A 22649-nucleotide genomic window follows, 5' to 3' on the forward strand; every position below is an offset into this window, starting at 1 on the left:
AATATTATGAATTTTTCCTAGAAATTCAGTTCACAAAACAGAAAAGTTTCTTTTGTCTTATCACCATCTGTGATAGGGATTATCCATACTAAGATTGTAGACTTTGGCTCAGGCACACTCTAGTCAGAAATGATGTCCAGTCATCCTGCATTGCCATTTGCAATCCCTGCAGTGCCTGAATGACCATTCCAGGGCTGTATTCCAAGAATTCTCTAGTATGATGCATATTGTGGCATATCCTTATTGTAGCATTTCTCTGGGAACTGTGACTAAAACAGTACAAAAATATACATCACAGTGTTGATATCTGATTACACAGTTAACCATTCTCTGTACCTCAGGAGTACATAATAGCATTTATCAATCACATAATTACCTATTTGTTTTAATATAGGGGGAAATGTTAGTAACCAGTACAGGACTGGTGCTGCTGTAGGAAGCCTCAAGCTGTAACAGCCAGCTGTTAAATATGACTGCTAAAAATCACTGTGTGCCTTTATTATCATTTCCTCTGCCTTGAAGAGTTAGTTGAGTTGCTTTGTGAAAGATAGTTACAGCAAATATGACAGAGAGTCAGTGAGAGCTGAAGCAGCAATTCAGAGGTGTAGTTTCACATGGCACTGTAGTGGACAACTGACTGAAGCCTTTGAGGATGGACTAGGCTGTAGAAGAGGACACAGAGAGGGAGGAGTTCAGCTTAATGGAACTAGTGAAAAAAAACCCCTGGAATATTTACAAGTCACCACCTACAGTATTTCTATTTCTGTGAGCTGTCTGAGTACCTACAAATTCAAAACCAGCTCAGACCTCAGGGTCTGTCATATTTGAAGTGTATCAGCTCATGATCAATACTGTATTATAGTTCCTGCATACACACTTGCCTACATGGGTTTTTATAAACTTAATGTATAGCCAGGGTTTCCCATAAGATCAGTAATGTGGTAGGGGATATGTTCACTGTAATCACACCGACTGCTGGGATAACTGGATGTACAATTTTGTTACAATCACTTCTAGAAATAGTGTCTACACCATGCATCCTTTCTGGTGGAAGGTATGAATTCAGTCTAGACTTTGACATTGTACACACATTGCAGAAGTACAAATTACTGTTAGGTGACAAATTAAATCTACTATGCATGTGCTAGAGTGCAAGATCCTCTGTAAGGACATTGAATGCCTTTCTAGACCAATGGGATGAAATGCATCCCTGACCATATGCTTATTAAACTCCAGGAATCTGGAAGCATCAAAAACCCCAACTCTTCACAATTCAACACTTAGTTTATAATCAAGATTTTAGGGATAAAAGAGCTTCTTTTGGATGGTGTGATGATAAGCTGACACCTGCAAATTTAGGGAGCAGCAGGAGTTTCTATACAAGAATGGAAATCCAAGGAGGTAATATTCATTTAGTCTTGCAGTGCTGATCAGTCTTTTGACTACCAAGAGCACAATAGATTAAAACACAGCTAAATATAAAAGTTAATTTCATAGAAATGGTCACATCAAGACTATGGATTTCAAGTAGCAGGTTTTCTAGATCTGTTGAACACCTGCAGCAAACACCTTGAATCAAATCTCAGTTGTTTGTAGCTGAATTATTCACAAAGTTCTGAGGCTCCTTGGGCCTGGCACCACATTTGAATTAAGAAGCTCCCTGGTAGTTCTGCAGAACTAAAAACTCGATACAAAGAACTCTATGGCTCTGTAAAACAACTTAAGGTGTGGCTCATGCCAAGTCTAATCTAATAAACTCTACAAGTCTCCATTTGAAGCTTCTCAAAGTGACAGTGCACTGCTTCCCTGTATGTCTCATAATGTCACAATTATTTAGTGGACCTTTTTGCTTTTACTGTGATTATTTCACCATCATACTTGTACTTTCATTCCCAATAATTTTAATGGAAGAGCTAAGGTTCAAGTTTGGAATTTATATTGCTGTAAATGATGCAGGCTGAATCTGTGTGCCATTTTTCAAGAGTGTTTCAAAAGGCCATTTGAATACTTCAAGATCTAAAGAAAGGCTTTTGACCTTCTGGTGAACTGGAGTGGCAAACAGAAGTTAAAATGTTAGTTGTTATTTCTCCAGCATCTAGACCCTGACAATGTATAATGTGCCAAATTTCAGTCTTTTCTTTTAATGGGAATATGCCAGTTAATTATATTTCAATAAAAGAAAAAGCCACATTGTATAGCATTTACTATAGTTTTCACCAATTTTCTCTGCTCACTTCCCAGGGGGCTGAAAAGAATTTAAATCATTCAGGTGCAGTGTCTGGCCTGACATATTTCTGGGTTTCATGGGTCTTCTAGTTCTAAATAATAAGAAGTCCACCTTGGGTATATTAGACTCTGAAACTCTACTGTAAAATTATACTAAAATCAGTGTATTCCACCAGTAATTAATTTTGAATAAAACCTTTGTTTCACAATGTTTGAAGCAAATTAAAGATGAATCAACACATCTCTATGTTGTAGCCTGTAGTTTATTTTTTGTTTTGCCACAAAAAAAAATTTTAATATCTACAAGTGTCTCACAAAATAGAGCTAAAAGACATGGGACTATCCACCAGCTAATAAGAACCTAAATATACCAAGCATCTGTGTTTGTCATTACAAGGTCAAATACCAGCAAGTTCTTCAGCAGTGTTTGTAGTAAAAGCAACTATCTTTTTGTAGTCTTATATACACCATGTCTCCAACATTCATATTTAAAAGGAACCACTTATTATTAGTTTCTTAGGTTCTTCTTCAATGACTTGTACCTGAACACATGGATAAAAGATGAATGGAGTCACTTCTATGATTCAGAGTATGTAAAAGAGACCTTGATTGATCCACTGCTAAGGTAAGTTGTGTTTAAGTAGCCTCTGGCCACCTCAAAGTTTAAAAACTGGGGAAAGCTTCCCCTGAAAGCTCACATTTCTGTTAAAGTGTTTCTCCTACTGAAGTCACTCAGAACCCTCCTTATCTACACAAGTCTTTAGCAATCCCTTTTACTTACCCAGAGGCAAGGTTCTCTCTCAGAAAAGTCCTTTCACAGCTGTTGTACATTTGCTTCCTGATGCCCCTGAATAGATAAAACATCATACTCTGAAAAAAAGTAAAATAGAAGGTTCAAATTATATTAGTCATGCCTCATCAGTCACTTCAACATCTGTATGACATTAACTATTTGAAAAAATGTTTGACTTCCCTGATTTTGGCTTTATGCACAGACTTGTTTTTACTGATGGTCATCAAGTCCTTTCTGAGCAAATCAGATAAGCATATAAGCAAGTATTTATTTACACAGTTGTAACATCATTTAACAGCTTAAAAGCTCTGAGGTGCATCCACTCATTGGTTAGGTGGTGATATGGTAGCAACTGTACCCTTGCCGAACTGGAACATGTGGAGAAATAGTAGCTCTGCAGCCTACTGGGTCACTTTTTACTCTCATTTTACCCACATAAATTACACCAATGTGGCTGCAGTCACACATCCTTCTCAATGCAGTATGGATTAACCCAGATGATGGCAAAAAATGTCAGACAAAAACAGGCTATGAACAATATCAGCTGAAAAGGATTTTTGCATCTGGTTCTGTCATATCAAAGTCCCCAGAATAATCCTTTCACACTGTGTAGTTTATTAGCACTTTAGCAAATATGTAACATATATTTGGCTTGCACTATTCTGAATTCCACTGACGTCTACAGGGACCACAGGGATATATCTGAAGTCAGAATTTGACTCCAAATATTCCATTGTAGTGATTCTAGTTATAACAAATGCTTAGGATAATGTAAAAATACAGATAGAGAGGTATGGAGATACACATCCATACCCACAGAGTTCTTGCACACACACATTCATGCAGGCTGAGGCTTAGGCTCTGCTTGTTTCATTAGCACCAAGTTTATTGGAGCTGTCCTTCACAGTCAGTTACACTCAGAGTAATGAACCCATGTTTTGCCTGGAAGTGGCAAATGTAAGTTGTACAAGAATGTTAAAGACCAGATTTGGTTACTGGGTTTGAAACATCCTTCAGGGGTCTGAGGATGCAGTGATGAATTTAGTGAGTTCAGTAGCTGCAATTCTTTTAAATGTGTCTTTGTGTTCCTCTTTCTAATATCAGTGAGGTAAATAGAGTCTTATTTATTTTAGTGGAGCTTCATTACTTGCATAAGTTACTTGCAAGCCTCACCCTGTAATGACAGTAACAGAGTAACAGCCATACAAACAACTTAGTGTAAGTTTTCATTGTCATCTGCCTTTAAGTTCTGGGGAAGCTTCATTGCATGTGTAATATATAAGGATGTAACATATATAGAGGAAGAATAACTGGCATGAAGCTGTCACTGTAATTAGACTGTGATACCCTGTTTGTGTTTAATCTGCATCTTCCTGTCAATCCTTAGAAGTCTGAATCTTGATACAAGCCCAAAGCTACAGAAATCAAAATATTCTTGACTGCCCCCAGGGCTCACTGAAGGTTCATTTGATAATTCACCAAACTCCTTGGATCTTTCTATTTTTTCTGTTAGAACTGCCTGTGCTCTAAGGTTGATCTGCATATGCTCTGTTGGTACATGTGGCAGCACTCAGACACTGCTCATAGTCTCTTCATCTAAGTTTGTTAAGTGTGCAATTAGCCTATGGCAGCTCCTTTTCTGACTCCTCATCTGGTCCTGCCACAAAACCAACTGGCCAGATAGTTGCTGTAAAAACTGTAAATTCCATGAAAAACTGTGGCTATTTCACCACTAGTAATCTGAGTGGATAGCATCTAACAAGAGGTGAAATAACTCAGTGTAGCTAAATCCTGAGTACAGATTCATAGGTTAATTTTAATAAAATTGAATGGCAGAAAGCATTAGAGAATTTGCACCAATGCCAACCTCACCTACTCTTTGTAAGTTTGTATTAAAGAGAAAAACAAAATAAAATTGAAAAATCTGGGTTTATTTGAAGGTGGCAGCCAAAAGTGCAGCAACTGATTGAAAAGCTCACAGATAAATTAAGTAATCGTACCACCACTGTCAAGACTTCAAGAGTCACTCAGCCAAAGGAATTCAATTTGACTGTACCCAAGGCACGTGCCATTCCTCCACCTTCACCAGCACCTCTGTCAGTACTGCCAAAAAGACAACCTGTAAGTTCACTTATTTTTTGAAAGACACTAAATTTCATGTATGCTTGTGCACAAAATCTTGGTAGGGGAGTTAATAATCTAAATTTAGGGGTTTTTGTAAATGAATTTTCATTAAAATAAATGGAGAAGCAGCTTCACTGGAAATGAGATGGACTGTAGGTTTGCAGCTCCTCCTTGAAGGTGGAATTTTATTTTTATTTGTCTTAATGCTGAATCTCTAAAATTAAAGCTTTCAGTTTAAATTCATTGCTCATGTAAAAATGAGACTAGATTTGCCTTTGAAATGCTAAGTTATTTTACTTATTGTCTCAGACTGTGATTTAGTTGCACTGGTACAAATCAGAGACCCACAGTTGATGTTGTCTCACTGGGGTAAAGCAAACAGGATCTGGGATTAAGCTACTATGACTAACTTAATAAAGACTGCAAAATCATCTGTATTTAAATGCAGTGGGAAGTGAGCTTAGAAATCATAGATTTGGGCATTATCTGCCACCTTGTATTAGCACTTCAGGTTTTAAATAATACATGTGTTGAATGCTCTTACAAACCATTTACATCTTAGGATGGCAGAGCAATTTAATGGTAGTGTGTTATACAGTTAATGGGATTTTACATTGAAACAGCTTAATACCAGGCCCTGAAAAACTACATTTAATAACTACTTAATCAGTATAGGAATGAGTCATGTTGCTGTCACTTTAGAACTTTATGCTGTGCAGCCCCTCTTAGAATAAATTTGCTTTAAGGCAGATGTGTTTAGTGAAGTTCATTTGTGTTGTTTGGATTATACTATGTGTGGTTTACATTCTGGCCAGGTTTGCAAATTTAAAGCTTGTGTGAATCTAAAGCCATTAGTGTAGTAGTGACATATCTTCTATTCGTTTCTGTACCTCTCTCTGCAAATTAAGATTCACTTTACTTTGCCACATTGTTGCCAGTATCACCAATTTACATCCTGAAATGAACAGAGACTGAAACCACAGCTCACATGGCAGGAGAGGGTCAGTAGGGTGAGAGCCAGCCATAATGTGGCTCCTGTATGGTGGAGGGTTGTCTGCAATTCAGAGGAACACAAAGAAATAAAGCTCTTCCACATTACATCCCATAATCTGCTGCAGAAATGTTCTCATCTATTTTCTCACAAAAGTGTTCATTTTAGGAGGTACCAATTTTTTACTCATGGTTCTCATGCACCTGTCAAAGAAGTTGTCACGTGGTTTATCAGCAGGGACTATTGTGAGCACGACCCACAGTTACTGCTCCACACTGGAACAGCTGTACAGAACTACATGGAGGCATCTGGAATTTGAGCAATAGGTTATTGCATCCCTGTGCTGCAATTAGTTCATTCTGATTAGAAGGATTATTATTTTAGGTATTGCTTTCTAGCATTATTTTATTCCAGGCATTTGTTTCCAAGTGAGATGAGATGTGTCACATACATTGGGTCAGGAGCTGGGATGGCACTGCCATCCTGTGTGCTGAGCACACTCTGCCTTCCCAGGCTCTGGGTTATTGCAGAGGGCAGGGCAGTTCTCCTAGTGACCTATAGTGAGATGGGATTCCCCACTGGCCTTGGAAAGTAACTGGCCTTGGGGTAACATGGCCCTAGAAGCTTAGGGTAATCATTCATCATAAATGTTCATCCTAAATGGGGGTCACTAAGTAAAAAGGAAAAACGTTTTAATTTGGAGACTTAATAATGAAACAATTCACTCCAAATATTTAGTGTAAAGGTTATAAATTCATGTCTCCACTGGCCTTGGCACACAAGCACATGGATGCAGACACAAGAGTGCCCATATTCATTTACACATTCATAAATGCAATTCTACAGGGAAAAATTAATGCTTTACCTTGAGGTTTGCAAAGGAGACAAATGGAGACAGGTGCATAAACCTGATAACATGCAAAATTATTTAGACATATTCAACTTTCTTGGATATCTTGGCCTAGAGTAACAAAATCCATTATTTTAATATCAGCACTATACTAAAATGATAATATTATGCAATTATTTTATTTTAAATTTTTATGTAAACCAATAGTATATTAAAATAAAAAAAAAGGCTGCACTGGGATGTTATTGTAATACCATTCAGCTAAATGTAATGTATTTTTTAGATATTTTTTCTATTATTTCAGCTGTGCTTCATGAGTGAAGTTACTGATCGTTTAAAATCCTTAAATGGGTGAAATAATTTAGCCAATACAGAGGTTTTGTTTGCAAATATACAGACCCACCAATATATTTGTGATATTATCTATAAAAATAAAAACACATAATGCAATAGCATTTCATTAGCTTTCCCTTGTCCATTTTATGACAGTAACTTTATAGACTGGAAGAGTGATGAGCACCACAGTTCAAACTGATTATTCATTCTTTTCTTCCTTAAGCTTCTTGTGGTAGCTGCTCCCTAAATAATCCTCTGGTTAAGGGATGTCCCACAGGCTATGTGAAGCTGACCACTGCCTGGGGAGGGAAAGCAAAGTTGGTGTCTCTTATTCTCAGCCTCCTTTTTCACATTTGGATTAAGTAGGCCTTTTTTGGTCTCTCTGTTGCTGTAATTTATGATTTATTTATAGTGACTTTTTATCCTCTTCCAACAATTGGGTAACTGCTGTATTGTCTGTCTGTCTATCTGCTTGGTACTGTCCATTTCCCCATGGGCTAAATCACAAGGCAAAGAATGTTTTTGAAATAGCTGATGGAAAAGGCTCCTCCTTCAATTACTTGGAATAAGCATAGCAGCTTCTAAGGAGAGATTTTCAGTTACTCTGGCAGATGAGTGCAGTTTGCAGGTAAAGCACATGAGTAGGAAGAAGAGTGACATAAACTGATACTCACTGCCGTGGAACCCTTTGCAAATCTTCTGGGCTTTCATTTCTCCATCCATAAAAGCATAATAAAAATTCTTAGATACTTCTGGGAAATGCTTTCACTGCTACTTCACTTCAAAAGCTCACAAAAATGCTTGAGCAGTCTCACCAGTGCATTTAATTACTAGCTTCTGTTTGTGCCTTTGTTTTACCTGTAGATAAAGATGTCAGACAGCAAAGGCAGTGTAAAGTCCATCAGATTCATGATTTTTTTGAAAGTGTAGTTCATTTTATAGTCCAATAAAGCTAGATGGGATTCCCATGTTCCCTGAACTGACCTCCAGTACAAGACAGAATATATATATTTTCCCCATTAATCCTTGCATTAATTCTGTAATTTTTAATTGATCTAGCACATTTTTAACAAGATAAATATTTAGGCAGGTGTCCAGTAAAGTGTCAGACTCTCTCACCCACTCCTCCCAATCCAGTCTTTTTTCAGAGCTCACTCTGGGATAAATGTATTGCTCAAGCAAATACAGAAATCAGCCTGAAGTCCCTAGTGTCCTGCTGATCCAGCTGACAGCCAGTCATGTCCTGGTCACTTTAGCTGACATGTGATTGCTTTCCCAGATCTTTGACTAATGCTAGAAGGACCTTCTGAGTCCTTCACCTCCCAGACATTTAACCCACACCTCCAATGGTTTTCCCTTACAAGGACATGCCATGGTAAACCAAAGGCCCATTTTGCCCAGGGTATATTTTCACAGCAGTGCTTAAACACTAAAGTCTGGGAAGACCAGAGGGATGGGACATCTGCTGCTTTTCTCCAGCTTGTTTCTCAGGGTCCCTCTATTTCAGCTCAAAGACCTCCTCAGTTACGATGAAGTTCCTGGGTATTTATTTAACTTCAAAGGATTTCTCTTCCCTGAACTTCTTTGGAGTCTGTAACTTGTTCTTACTATCACACACAGTGCCACAGCTTAACTTTATTGAGCTGCCCTATCTGCCTGTTGTTGCTGTGAAAGTCAAGTTTATGAAATGCCAAACAGAACTGTTCCCGTTCTGGAAACATTTTTCTCCCTTTGATAGGACCTATAGGATTTATTATTGCTTTAGCCTTTCTTGTACTAGTGCCAGTATTGTCTTTCTTTCTGGTCTTTTGAGCAGAGGTTATGTTATATTGAACAGAACTGAAAAGCTGGGTAGTTCCAACTAATTGGAATCTGTCCCTGTCTTCTAGAGTGGCACTAATAGAAAAGAATCAATATTTTAAAAAATTAACGACTGCTGTTCTACGGTAAAAGTGGATGAGCTTTTTTTTTTTGCTTGCAAGAATGTGTCACTGGGAGTGTTTTATATCCCATATTCTAGAGATTTTTGTCTTTTAACATAGGTTCCTCCAAGCATCTATAAGCCTCCAAAGGAAAGAAAGCAACTAGAGGAAATCAAAACAAAAAATATCCAAAAAGCAAAAGTAAGTGTATTTTGTTCTTCTTCTATCCTTTCCTTTCTTCTAAATTGGTTCTTCTTTACTGTTTTATCTTCACAAATCTTAGAACTTTATCTGAAGCATATCTGCTTTTGCAAATAAATAGCTCATGGCTTTTTCTCTAGAGCTATGAAGTTTGTATCCTCTACTCTGTTTTAGCACCCTTTTCCCACCTTCTTAATTTTATTACTAATTGTCCAGGACAAGGTTCACCTTTTACTCACTATATAAGTACCATACATGAAATTTTACAAGCAGCCATGTAAAGCAGCAGAAACATGATTAATTTCTTTTCTTCACAATGGTTCTTCTAGTCCCATGAACATGTGGATATATAAGGTATTCACTTATTTATTAAGGCTTCAAATTAGAAAATAAGTTCAATATTTTTGATGGATTTTTTCTGTAATAACTGAAGAATAACCACGTTATTCACTGTTTTAAAATATCAACAGATTCTGACTTCTTTTTTGTGCAGACTTCATACTCTTACGTATTCTTCATACATTCCCTTCAGCAGACTGAGAGAGTGAAGTCATCCTGGTTTGTAAAGAAACAGAGTGCATGGTCTGTGTGTTAAGACAGCAGGGGAAGGGAGGGCCTAGAAAATACAAACAGAACTAGCTATTTGATCCAAACTTTGACATGAATCTTGTACAATGAGGTAGCTCATAGTTAAAGCAGATTGTTGTTGTCTTCTCCTTGGAAGGGAACTAATAAAGTGTCCATTTCCACTTTCTTTCTCCATTCACACACTGTTGTCACCATATCCAATCAAATAATACTATAAACTTGATAAAAGGTATGCCATGTGACTCCTTTTTATCAGTACTCTCCCACCCCCATTCTGAAAATGCCTGACTAGTTTTTACTAGCCAATACAAGTCTATTTATTACTGTTCTGGGCTGTCCTCATGTCCATGTGAAAAAGACATTGGATTCTGTTCCTAAACTATGGTGAAAGCTTTAATGTGTGACAGATTCTAAGGGCATAAACTTTGCATTCCTTTTGCTGGTCCATCACATTACCTATGCTTGATATTTCATTATAAAACACTACAACATTATTTTTTATCCTTTTATAGTTTCCATATTGTGGGGAAAGCACACCTATCAGTGCTTATACCATCAAAAAATTATGACAGCTATAAAATTACTTAACAACCAACCACATTCTTCAGTAAAGAAAATGCATTAATACAAGAAACAAAGATAAACCACCACAGAAATTATAGCTACAATAACAGCAGTTTTTGTCATTTCTGGAATGCTATTAAAGGCATCCAAAGAATTCACAAAGGTCAGTTCCCTAGACTGTTTGCTAAGCAAGCTGAAATGATGGGTCCTAGCAGAAATATGTATGAAAAAAGCCATTTGTTTCATAGCATTTTTGCAGTAGCTGTAACTGTAAGAACCACATCTGAGCATCTGTGAGGAATGAGAACACTGGAAGCCACCCTCTAGACAGTTATAGAAACACTGATGTTATCAACTGCTGCCCAGAAAGCCATTAGAAAATCTAGTCTGTGTTTCACAGCTTTGATTAGAGATTTAGTTTACAACCAAAATAAATACCAAAAAAACCTAGAAATGTGGTTGCCTGTACTTCCCTATATGATGACTGGGTCATTAATGCCAAGGATTTGCCTATTGAACCAACCCCTAGTGGAGTGATACCCTGAACATAATTCTCTAATATATCTCAAAACCAAAGCCATTGTTTGTCAGCTGTCCGGAAACAGTTACTGCCAATGGTACTGATGTGGCATGGATAATTATGATACTTTTAAGCTGATATCTGGACAAGCAACATGTTTCATATGGGCAGGCCTATCAGGCCTGTCCTGTGCAAAGGATACAGCCAGGCAGAAAAATTTTCTGTGTAGAAAATCAATACTTGCTTACTTCAGGTCTTTAACCAGGAGTGAAAATTTATGTAAATACTAAGTCAAGCTTTTGGAATCCATCTTGGGACCAGTGTTGTTTCACATCTCCATTAATGACACAGGTGAAGGGACACACAGGATGCTTAGAAAAGTTATGGATGCCTCATCCCTAAAAGTGTTTAAGACCAGGTGGGATGGAACTCTGAGCAACCTGCTCTATGGGAGGTTTCTCTGCCTATGGCAGAGGCTTTGGAACAAGATGATCCTTAATGTCCCTTCCAACCCAAGCCATTCTATGATTCTGTGAATATAGTGGTTGTGGCTACAAGACCTTTTGAGACATAAAATTATTCTTAGAGAATTTAAATGTACCACACTCTTTAAGATAATTGTTTTAATTTTAGGATCTGCTCCTGGAAGCAAATACTAACCAGTTCAGGTGTGCAACCATCAAGCCTGAAAAGAGAGAGGTATGGTGCAAAATACACGTTGAAAAATTCCCCAGTAGGGAGATGAAATATGATTGGAGTATTTAAAGATATCTTAGAGTATTTAAAAAATATGTTTATTTGGGCTTAAGAATTTTGTGCTATGATTTATAGCTATAGTGTCATTTCACATCCCTATACCAGTATTTTCCTCTTTGCATGCATAATTCAAAACTCCCTTTTCTTATACTTCTGGTGCTGCTTTATAATTTTCCTAATTTTGAGACAAGCAACCTTTCTATGAAACTGCTCCAACAAATCTCCAAACTGGCAATATTTCTCTAAATCCACATATTATTTTTCCATTAACTTTGATGCCACAGAGCAGCCAAGCTGAGGGAATAATGGTCCTGTTCATAGAGAATCCTTGCTTTGGTTGATTCCCAGTTCACAGTTAAGTCACCAATCTATGTATGTAAGATATTCATTTCAGCATTTCAGTGCTGCATATTCTATTCACTGTGTTCATCCCCATGATACCAGACAGTTTCACATCAGTATCTATGCTAACATCATTAAATTAATAAGCATCAGTAGAATTCTACCACTAATTAATAATTCCATTAAGTGTGTTTGACATCCTATTTCATCCTCTTAGTATCTATTTCAGTTGAAAGATTAATATATTCATAAATATATGTAAGTAATATTTCATAGTCAAAGAAAGAATTACTGTTACTTCTTAGCATTATTTGGATCTACTTTGTATGTTCGTATTCCCACTAGGTTGGGTGTACATAGCAAGTTTTTGTGTATATTACAATTCCAAAATATGTCAAATTTGTTACTCTCCAAAGAATATTTGATAAATATTCATATGTTAGTTTTGATAAATACCTAATATATTTTGCTGAGTAATTTAAAATTTGTTTCTGAAATGAAATAATGTATTTTTGGTTTGAACTGCAGAACATACATGACAGTATGGAGAGTAAACCAGTGTTCAAGGCTCAAAAGATCCAGAGCAAGGTGAGTAACCTTTAAGGAACTGTTGTCAAATGTACTTGAAAATTTGACACTGGTGCAAATCTTGTCATGATGGAAACTCAGCTTGAACCTGTGTTTTTACACTAAGGTCTTTGGCCAGGAGAATGGGATGGATTGGGTCTATGGTTCATAGATTTTGTCCTATGCACCATTAATAATCCACAAAGACATGGTCAGGGAGTGACAAGAGCAAGGCTACTCCATGATGGAAGAGAAATAGGGAGCCAAAGGTGATGAAAGCACAGGCAGTGCCCTCACCATGCAGGACATGCTGTCTGAATGTGAGGAGGTTGGTGGCAGGGATGGGTTCTGCTGATAGCAAGTCACCCCTGGAAAAAACAAGGTAATAAGCCAGGTCTGGGGTCCACCCAGAAGTCCAGTCAGGAGACAAAGCTACAACAGCAACCCAGGTCCCAGGCCAGTGAGCAGATGGTGTGAGTGGAGATCCTGGGTGAGACTCGTCAGGGTGATCAAAACCTTTTGGTTCCTTGAGGTAAATTGTGTGTAATTGCACAATGTAACCATATTGCCTTAACAGTGTTTTCAGTTACAAAGGAAGAAGATTTTATATAAAAATATATGAAATATATTTATATAAAAATGTATGAAATGTATGTATGAAATGAGAATTGTCCCTAGCAAAAAACAAATTGTGAAACCTTGGTTTAAGAACTTGGCATAAGGACAGAAGAATCTTGCATCAGTACATCACTGTTTCAAAAAGAGATCCTGAAGAATGCTGAGCAATCATTCCAGCTAATGACTGATACACAATATACAATCAGGCTGGGTGTTTGCCTTGTTTCCTTCAGACACACACTCAGGTCATGAAATCCACTATCCTGATTGCTTCTCTTGTAGAATTTTCAAGGGTCAGAGAATTGTAAATATGAGAAAAGAGCTATTCAGCCTTAACAGTGGAACACATGAAAACCCACATTGCTGTTTCTGCAATAACTGCACTACAGATTATCTTCAGCTTTGTATCGTTCAGTCTGGCACCTTTCATTTGTTTCAAGTTCTTATGCAGAATAATTTCAGCTGTGCTTGTATTGTGGTCTCAAATATCTTGTGAGCAGGTCTGCCTACTCTTTAAAACTATGTATTTAGGTACAGCTCATAAACACTGTGAAAAGATTGATTCTCTACTTGGGGGACTGGGCATCTGGCAAGTATTTCTAAAGCCTGTCTGGCATTTATCACACACTGAAGTTATCTTTAGTAACAGTATCAGCTACTCAGTCTGCTTGCTTACAATCCAGCAGCATTACAGTAAGGTAATAAGATCCTAGTTCATTTTGCACAAAAGAAAGAGAAAAAAACCCAAAGCACGAAACATTTACATAGTTAAAACAAACACACATGACCTGTAATTACATGGGCTCAGTTCAAAACTCTGTATATTCCATTGCCCTTTCTGATAATATAAAATAATACAACTTCAATTCAGACTAACAAGAGTCGAGCCATCTACCTAAATTGCATTAAGAAAAAGTTGGATCTGGCATCCTGTGGCATTGATTAGGGCCACTTCTAAAACTTGCTGGTATCTCCTCTAGATGCATAAACAGTTTTATCTTGTCTAAACACATTTGCCTTAAGGTTGGTTAGGTGATATTCAAGATGCTGCTGTAACTTTCAAGCAGAGATAGGCATATTGTTATTGACTTTTAAAATACTTTCTATTCCTGTTGTCTTCCTGCCTGCGCCACTCTCTGAGTAGACAAATCCTAAGAGGATGGTTTATCTAAGATATATGTATAAAATTTTAATCTATCTTCAAAGGAATGAAATTATATAATGTTTAACCACTAATATTGTGCTTTTCTCTTTTTAGAACACCCACAGTATATGATTTTTTTTTTTCATTTTAGAGGCATATATTATGTGCAGCAGCAATTATTTTTCTTGCTGTTCCAAAGTATTTATTCATACTTTTCACTGGGAGAATGAGACAGTACAAATGCATCATCACTCTGTCTCAGTCTGCCTCTTGCTCATATCATATTTGCTCTTTACATATTTATTGGATTTGGTGAGCTATTGCATGTTAATTATGTGGCAATAGTGAATATGATATTTTTCCACAAGAATTAATGCTCTGTAGTTTTCCCACTTACTTCCATTTTCTCATCTTGAAAGAAGGGAAGATAATTCATGACAGGAAGAGAATGAGTAAAATTCAGAACTTCCTTGATACTATATGACATAGAAGAATCTATTATTTTACTTATATCTGCCTGCACATGCTTTGGGAGTCCTACTTATTTCCACTATATTGCCATATTTCTGTTTCATTGTCAGTCAGATTTCTGGTCAATAAACTGTGAAACTGAAGTTTAAGGTATTCCCATAATCATTCTTAGTTCAGTTCTCTATCCAAATTATAGCTGGTAAATAGAGAACATGAAATCTGTATACACAGAAAACTGTCAAAAGTATAGAAACATCTACATGTGTCTGAGAAAATGTCTAAGGAAACATTTTATACACAGTACAGGCATAGATACAAACTGTTCATACAATGCAGAAGGCTTTGAGATGTGTTGAGATGCAGATCAAAAGGTAGAACATCATTGGGCATTAAGAAGTCATAGTAAGTCAAACAAAAGAAATAAAATACATTGGTTTGGATTCTTTTCATGAATTCTTCAAGTTGCCATCATTTTGTCAAGAAACTGACAGGTAATTAATTTCTTTGCATTAAAATATGCTATCTTTGTAAAAACAGTAATTTTACTTAGTGAATTCTAGGTGATGGAATGTGTTTGCTATCCTCAACCTACCTAATTAATATAATTTGTAACACATGCTTTTTCCACTTATGTATTTCAGGAGACTTCATATTTCTGCATACAATATATGCAGTATGTAGCTTGAGTGATTCTGTGCCTCTGTTTCTCAGCTACTCATTAAGTTCTTCTTTTGGAATTTAAATACATGTTTGAATCCTGAACACAGAACTTGTCTGGATTTAAGTCAAACATGTTATGATTAAGCTTTGTTTTCTGCAGGAATGATCCCAGTTCTTATTTCAGCAGCACTGCTTTGCCTTGGTTCAGATCAGGTCTCTTATATGTGTCTGCAAAGGTGACCCATTTTCTCTGAACACCCTACCTGTGCAGGGAACAATTTTAACTGGCAGAGAAATTGATCCTTGCCTCCCTCACTGTTTAGAAGTTGTCTTGGAGTCAGTCTTAACACAATACTTTGAATGTTAACAAAGCAGCCACAGGATCTAGTCCAAATTACACCTTGAGGCCTGAAAGTCCCTGAGAACTGTTCTTCATTTCTACTGTCTAGAAAATGGATACGGCAATGGGTGATTCCAGTTGTCTTGGAAATACTTCTAGATTGTAATAGTGATTGTTTATAAAATGCTTCAAATATCTCCCTGTGAAAGGTGCCACTTTTGTTTTACTTCACTGTTCTGGCTAACAGAACATCTTTCAGAGGGGCAATTTATTGTCTTTGTCCAAAACAGATCAAATCCTTTTGCACAGCGTATATGAGCACTGGAAAATATGAAAGGAAGTGAAGATATTCTATGGGATTTGACATGGTCCAAGACTGATTACAAATTTATAATCCACTTGGGGGACTTTGCTGATTTCTTAAGCAGCTTGAGTGGTTCATGAACAGCATGCAATTTCATTGTGAATGTCAGATTAATGCTAGATGAATGCTTTAAGCAAAATTTATGCTGTCTTGGGTCAATTTATTTAACCCACTGAGATGTTTTTATACTCTGTTTCATGGTTTACATTACTAACTGTGGAATATACATTCCCTTTCCTGACAGATTGACAATATACCCATCAAACTAAACACAGCAGCTATTTTGAGGGAGGGTGCCCTCTACCAGCGGAAATTGGAAGAAGAACTCAAAAGGTAGGACCACGCTCCACCTAAGATTGCTTTTCACATCCCTGGATTTAGGATATGAGCCACATCAAAATAATTAAGGAAAATCCAGGTAAACTAAACTAATGGATCTGTTGTAGGTAAACAGTTGACAAAGGAAGAGAGAAGTAGATTGAAGTGGACTGAAGAAAAAGTCTGCAGTAAAGTAATTCTTTTTGTGCAGATGCTGTACAGTGTTACTGTGTTCTGATTTAGCACTCTGGCTAGTGTCCACTTGCAAAGTCCAACAGGGATCACTTTTATATTTATTCCAGTTCTCCAGACTAAATAACGACCTGAATATTTCTGTGTCCTTGGTACAAGATGCATCTATATGAAGGCAAATAATTTCATATATCTCTATTTTCTTCAATGGCTGTGGTCAACTGCATGCCAAGTTGGATACTTGAACTTGTTTATATGTACATAAAAATACCTGTCCATTTCTATCACAATAAGATATAGCACACTAAGAATGTGCTGTTCCTTAAAGTAAGATAAGCCAAGAGCTGAGAGTGACAGCAGGACATGTAGGGACAGTGTCCTCACTGACAGCAGCTCCATGGTCCCCTGGCAGGCAGCAGGACAGATTCAGGGGCAGGCAGCAGGGTCAGCCAAGGGTGCTATGGGAGTCCAAAGGGACGAGTCTGGGCCAAGGTCTAGCCAGGAAACCAAGTCAAGAAGGCAGAGTCAGCCCTGCCCTGAGCTGGGTGCAGGCTGATCTGTGGAGTAACTTAGGCAAGGACCAAGGCTGTTAACCTGGGCTTAAATGTGTCTCCTGGGAAGAAACTACACACACACCAACCAGGACTTTTCATAGCTCTTCCTCACACAGCTCTTTCATTCCAATCCCATCCTGTGTTAGACAGTCACACTGCAGCAGAGCTGTCTTTGAACACAAGCACTGAATCCAGGATGGTGGGGAAGGGGGGTAATAAGAGGTTGCAGGTCCTTTTGTGCATTTAGCACTCTAAGAAATCCTGACATAAGGATTCTTCCTTATTCAGCAACACAGGTTTTCAGAGAATGTTTACTAGAGAAAAGGTGACTCCTGGGTGGCCACTGAAGGTTGTGTTCTACAGCTAGAATCACATAACATTTTCACTAAAAAACTTCACAAAGATAAAACTTGTATCATGTTATCCTGCTTTAGTATTACTTCTAATCCACCTGGTTTAGCAGGCTAAGCACTAAATATTGATAGCATTTTAAGTCCTGGAAAGACTAAGTTTGGATTTGATCTTTGGACCTAACAGTATTGGTTCATGCATCAAGATTTTAGCAGGTAGATGTTAAACATCACTCAGGTTCTGTTATCAGCTATTCACATATATTGAGGTTCTTCCATATTACTATGCTACTGTTCCACTCAGCAAAGGAATAGTTTCCTGTAACTTGACACTATTTTATCATAATGAGTTTTAATCTTCATCTGCATTTAAGACAAAACAGATATATATATATATATATATATAGAGAGAGAGAGAGAGAGAGAGAGATAAATATATATAGATATATATAGAGATAGATGTATCACATGTATATGCACTGGGGAGCAGCAGGAAGAGGCAATTCACTCCATGTTTGTGTCTCTGCCCTAGTTATTGGCTCATTCCCTCCTCTGCTGCAGGACTTTCATGGGCCCACCCCAGGGCTTTGCTATGTTTTTCTCTCTCAGCTGAACACAAAAAATAAGGATGTGACTTTGCTTAAGAGCTGAATACTTATTTGCCTCATTACAGCAATATTATTTAATTGACAAAATACAAAACAGAAATAGTATTAAGCAGAAGTTTTTTGTTCTCTGTGTTAAAGTGGACAAGAAGATTATCAAAGAGGAAAGTTATTTGTTCTTTCTACCTCTAAGCAAAGCAGTCTTCTGAGAAAATATACATCCCTTTACCTGATTCTCTGTGCTCCTTACGAGAATCCATACGTAGCTGAAGTTTGCCCTCTCTTGGGGCTTTGTTTTACTGAAAACTTTCAGGTCCATGCTCTCATGCACTTTCTTCCAGTCTGGCTTTCTCAGGCTTTACACACAGTAGCAACACCTCTTAGACTGGAATGAAAATATATCTGTCAAATGACTTTGTGATGACTTTTTTTTTTCTCTGCAGAGATCAAACATTTTCTATCAAAGGCTACTGGAAATGCTTTACAAACCAAGGCAGGGCTACAAAGCCAGATCCCTGAAATAGTATACTCTTTTTTTCTCTCTTGCAGAGTTGAAAATTTGCAGCAAGGGGTTGGAGACCCATCTGAATTCTTAGAATGGCAGAAACAGATGCGTGGAAAAGATCTGGAAGAACAACTGGCTGAAATAGAGTGTAGGAGGCTTCAAGGAAAACTGAGTTATGAAGAGGCAGTTCTAGCCCATCAGAATGTAACCCAAGAAAACAAGAAGAAAGCTGCTCTATTGAGAGAAGAGGTAATACATACAGGGATGCTCAAATTTTGCTGATTTCCAATCTGTGCAAATCATAGCACAGATGGTACCTGCTATTAGAGGTGTAAAATTCTATGCAGTGTCTTTACTCACTGGAGTCTGCAAACAAAAGAAAAAGAGGGCTATAACTTCCAGATACAGCAATGCTTATACATGAAAGTACTTTTTACAAGTTTTTTTTAATTTGATTAACACTTATGAAGTAAATTGAATAAAAGCAGAAGGTCAAAGAATGTTCCCCTATATTCTGTCATTATGGAAATCCTTCTTGAACAGATACTGAGATACTAAGCACCATTAGCACTGAAATCAACAATATATAACTGTTGTTAAAATGAGAGACACAAATGTTTGTTTTCTTAAACTGATATAATTAAATTTTATTTATACTTCATACTATCTGACACATCTAGATTTCTCTTAGGTGAAAATTCAGACAACCCTCTTTGGATCCATCTGTATGGAAAACTGCATATTTATGCCAAGAAATATTTTCACACTGTTTTCAATCTGGCAAATCAGTTTCTCAAAATCATTGCTAGACCTTTTTGTTATTTTCACAACTTACATTACATTTTCCCAGTGCTTTTCTTCTAAACTAAACAGGTGATCAAGAATCACAAAATACTACAGCTTTGAAGCTTTTCACAGCCACCATTACATTCTTTTCTATTTCTCCATTTGTTGCTATGCCCTGTAGGTCAGTACCTGTTTCTTGACCATCTCAGAAATGTCAGTACAGTGTCTCAGCAACATGAAATGGGACCACAAATGCACAAAATTTTCATAAAGACCATGCTACAAAAGGAAAATTTGCTCAATGAGTTCCTTTTCTGTCCTATAATACCTTTTAATCTTTTTTGGCACTGAGTCTTTGTGTTTGTTTAGAAAGACTATAGCAAGAACTTAAAGTGAACCCTAGTGTATAACTGAACATAGTGTAATTGCTCATACTCATTCCAAAAGGATTGCAATTGTTATATTCACTTCAACTTCAGAGCATATGTGTTTTATTTGTTAGCAAAAGTGTCCCAAAATGAATAGATTTGAGGGTGTGCAAATAAGACTTGCTCTAACCCAACCAATTCCACATAGCTCCCTTTGCTTATCAACAAGCAGGGCATGTCATCCACAGGCAGATGTCCTCCAGACATTCTCCAACGTTCAGCTGTCATGCTGGCCTGCTTCCTTCTTTTAAAACTCTGGTCTTCCATCTAAAACAGGAAGAGCAGCAAGGAATCTAGTCTGAGAAAATCAATTTTCCTGCTTCTTCTTCCTTTTCTCTGACAAAGAAAGGAACATGGTACCCAAAAGTGGACTTGACATTACAGAGCTGTGACTTGGGCCCAAGAAGTTCCTGCAGGCACACAACTAGCAGTATATTAGATTAGCACACTTCTTGCTATCTCACAACCAGATCCAGAAATGACTCCTTCTGTCTGCTCTTGGAAACATGTAGGAGAGAATTATGGAAAACAGCAGTACAAATGTCATGCAGGGCAGTTGTGTGTAAATAAAACACAGAGAGGGGAGCTTAAATCTGGGTCTCTTTCTTGTCCCCAGCCATTGTCCTTTACTATTTTTGTGGATGATGTAATAGTTGGAATCCAATTGTCCTTACCCTGTTTCAATGATTTGAGGCACTCAGATCACCACTTATCAGGAGCTGTGTTCACCTGTTTGTTTGTGATTTAGAAAGCAGAGCTGATGGACCTGTATGCAGAGAAACGTCTACAGGAACAGAAAGAAATGAAAGAGCTGGTGGAACAAGTCATGGAAGGGCACAAGAATGTAAAGCAAGTAAAAGCAAAGATCCAGGAATACAAACAACAGATAGGTATGTATATTGCCAGAAAAATGAGAGGTGATGCTAAATATCCCCACATTACTTCATCTTTCTTTTAGCAGGCCAATTATAATTTTTACAGATGGGAAAGTGAAATTGAGGGAAAGATCCAGGCTATACATTCCCATGAATATATGAATATGAATTCAGGATTCAGCTGGCAATGGGCAGATCAGAAATTCTAAGCTACTGGTCATGGGAATTAGTTTAAACAGGAGCTATACATCACTAATGTTCTGCAACCAGTTTCCCTTCCATCTAAAAGCAGCACATGTTAATGACTCTACTTTTTTTTCAAATGAAGACTTCTCTGCTTGTGTATCTCCATACTTGTATCCATAAGGATTGAGGCAGGCAAAGAGTGTTAGTCACTCCAAAATGACTAGCAGAGCCTACCAGCCTTTGCAATTCAGTCATTTCTAGGATATACATAGCTTGGAAGACTATGAATATTTTCTATTTTATAATATCCTTTTATTAAGTAATGAAACAAAGTATGTACAAATGAGAACAGAAATTACAAAGCAGTAATTCAAAGTGTCTGTGTATGTATATAGTACATTTATGTGCTGAATAGAAGGATAGATGGTGGAGGTGGGAAGTACTCATTTGTTTCTTTCATGATTCCTCCCACCAATATCAGACTGCTCCCTCAAGTACCTTTAGATCAGTATTAGTATCACTATTCATTAATGCATATGAATTTTCCTCCAGATGGACTACTTGTTAAAACAGGCAAACAGCTAACTGAGATTAATTCTTATCTTTCAGTTCAGCAGGTTTGTGAAGAAAGTGAAGAACTTCTGCGGCAAGCTTTAGAAGAAAAGGAGGAGAACAACAGGAAAAGATACGAACTAATTCAACAAATACGAGCTATTGAGTCCGCACCTAGCATCAGACACAAGTTTGTTGATTTAACAGAGGTAAGCTCAAAATAAAAAAATAGTGTTTTTACATAAATGTGTACTGTATGTTTCACACATTCAGAGGGATTGTGTACTGCAGATATATCAGTCTGGGTGGATGAAGTACTAAGTGACCTCATACATGTCATATTTTGTCATATTGCATGACAAAAGTTAGATATGAAATGAAACATTTACAAAGTCTATAAAATTAAAAGTTTATCAAGAACAATATTCTGATGGCAAGTGAAATCTTAGTCCTCTTAAACCTTCTTTGAATTTTGCCAATAGGATCTCGGTTTCCCAATATCTTACAAAGAGTCTGGACAGTGATTACAAGATGTTCTGTGCATCTTCACAAATTGAAAGATTTGTCAGTCAGAGTAAGAACTGGATCAACACAAAGTTTGGACTCATGTATACTTAGTTATCTTGCAGTGGTGATGGCCATGGTAATTAGCAAGATTAATTTCCTTCGCTTTCAAAACTGTCAACATTCAGGTATATGAAAGAGATTGTCAAGAGAACCCAAAACCTTCTGAGCTGTTACAATTCTGTGTAAATGACTTACGTGTGTAAGTCTATAGTTTATAATAACTGTATTAACTGCATCTCAAACTTCTTGGACTTGCTGTTGATGCACAACAACTCATACGCCTGGGATTGGGCTCTGCAATGCCCAGACTTAGGCAGCATCCAGGAATCTGTTACCTTATTTGTTAACTTAATC

At 37.3% G+C, this 22649-nt stretch overlaps 1 protein-coding gene across 1 annotated transcript in view; it reads left to right on the forward strand.

Annotated features, from left to right (window-relative positions):
• Positions 1 to 22649, forward strand: part of CFAP99 (cilia and flagella associated protein 99) — a 51546-nt gene that overhangs the window by 19373 nt on the left and 9524 nt on the right. The window contains exons 5-13 of the mRNA XM_041489007.1: positions 2739 to 2851; positions 4960 to 5140; positions 9363 to 9443; positions 11749 to 11814; positions 12742 to 12801; positions 16622 to 16710; positions 18946 to 19150; positions 20864 to 21005; positions 21786 to 21937. Of these exons, the coding sequence (XP_041344941.1) occupies positions 2739 to 2851; positions 4960 to 5140; positions 9363 to 9443; positions 11749 to 11814; positions 12742 to 12801; positions 16622 to 16710; positions 18946 to 19150; positions 20864 to 21005; positions 21786 to 21937 (1089 nt within the window). The remainder of the gene's footprint in view (positions 1 to 2738; positions 2852 to 4959; positions 5141 to 9362; positions 9444 to 11748; positions 11815 to 12741; positions 12802 to 16621; positions 16711 to 18945; positions 19151 to 20863; positions 21006 to 21785; positions 21938 to 22649) is intronic.

This window comes from Pyrgilauda ruficollis, unplaced genomic scaffold (genome assembly GCF_017590135.1).
Source record: "Pyrgilauda ruficollis isolate IOZ18807 unplaced genomic scaffold, ASM1759013v1 scaffold1, whole genome shotgun sequence".
NCBI classification, from domain to species: domain Eukaryota; kingdom Metazoa; phylum Chordata; class Aves; order Passeriformes; family Passeridae; genus Pyrgilauda; species Pyrgilauda ruficollis.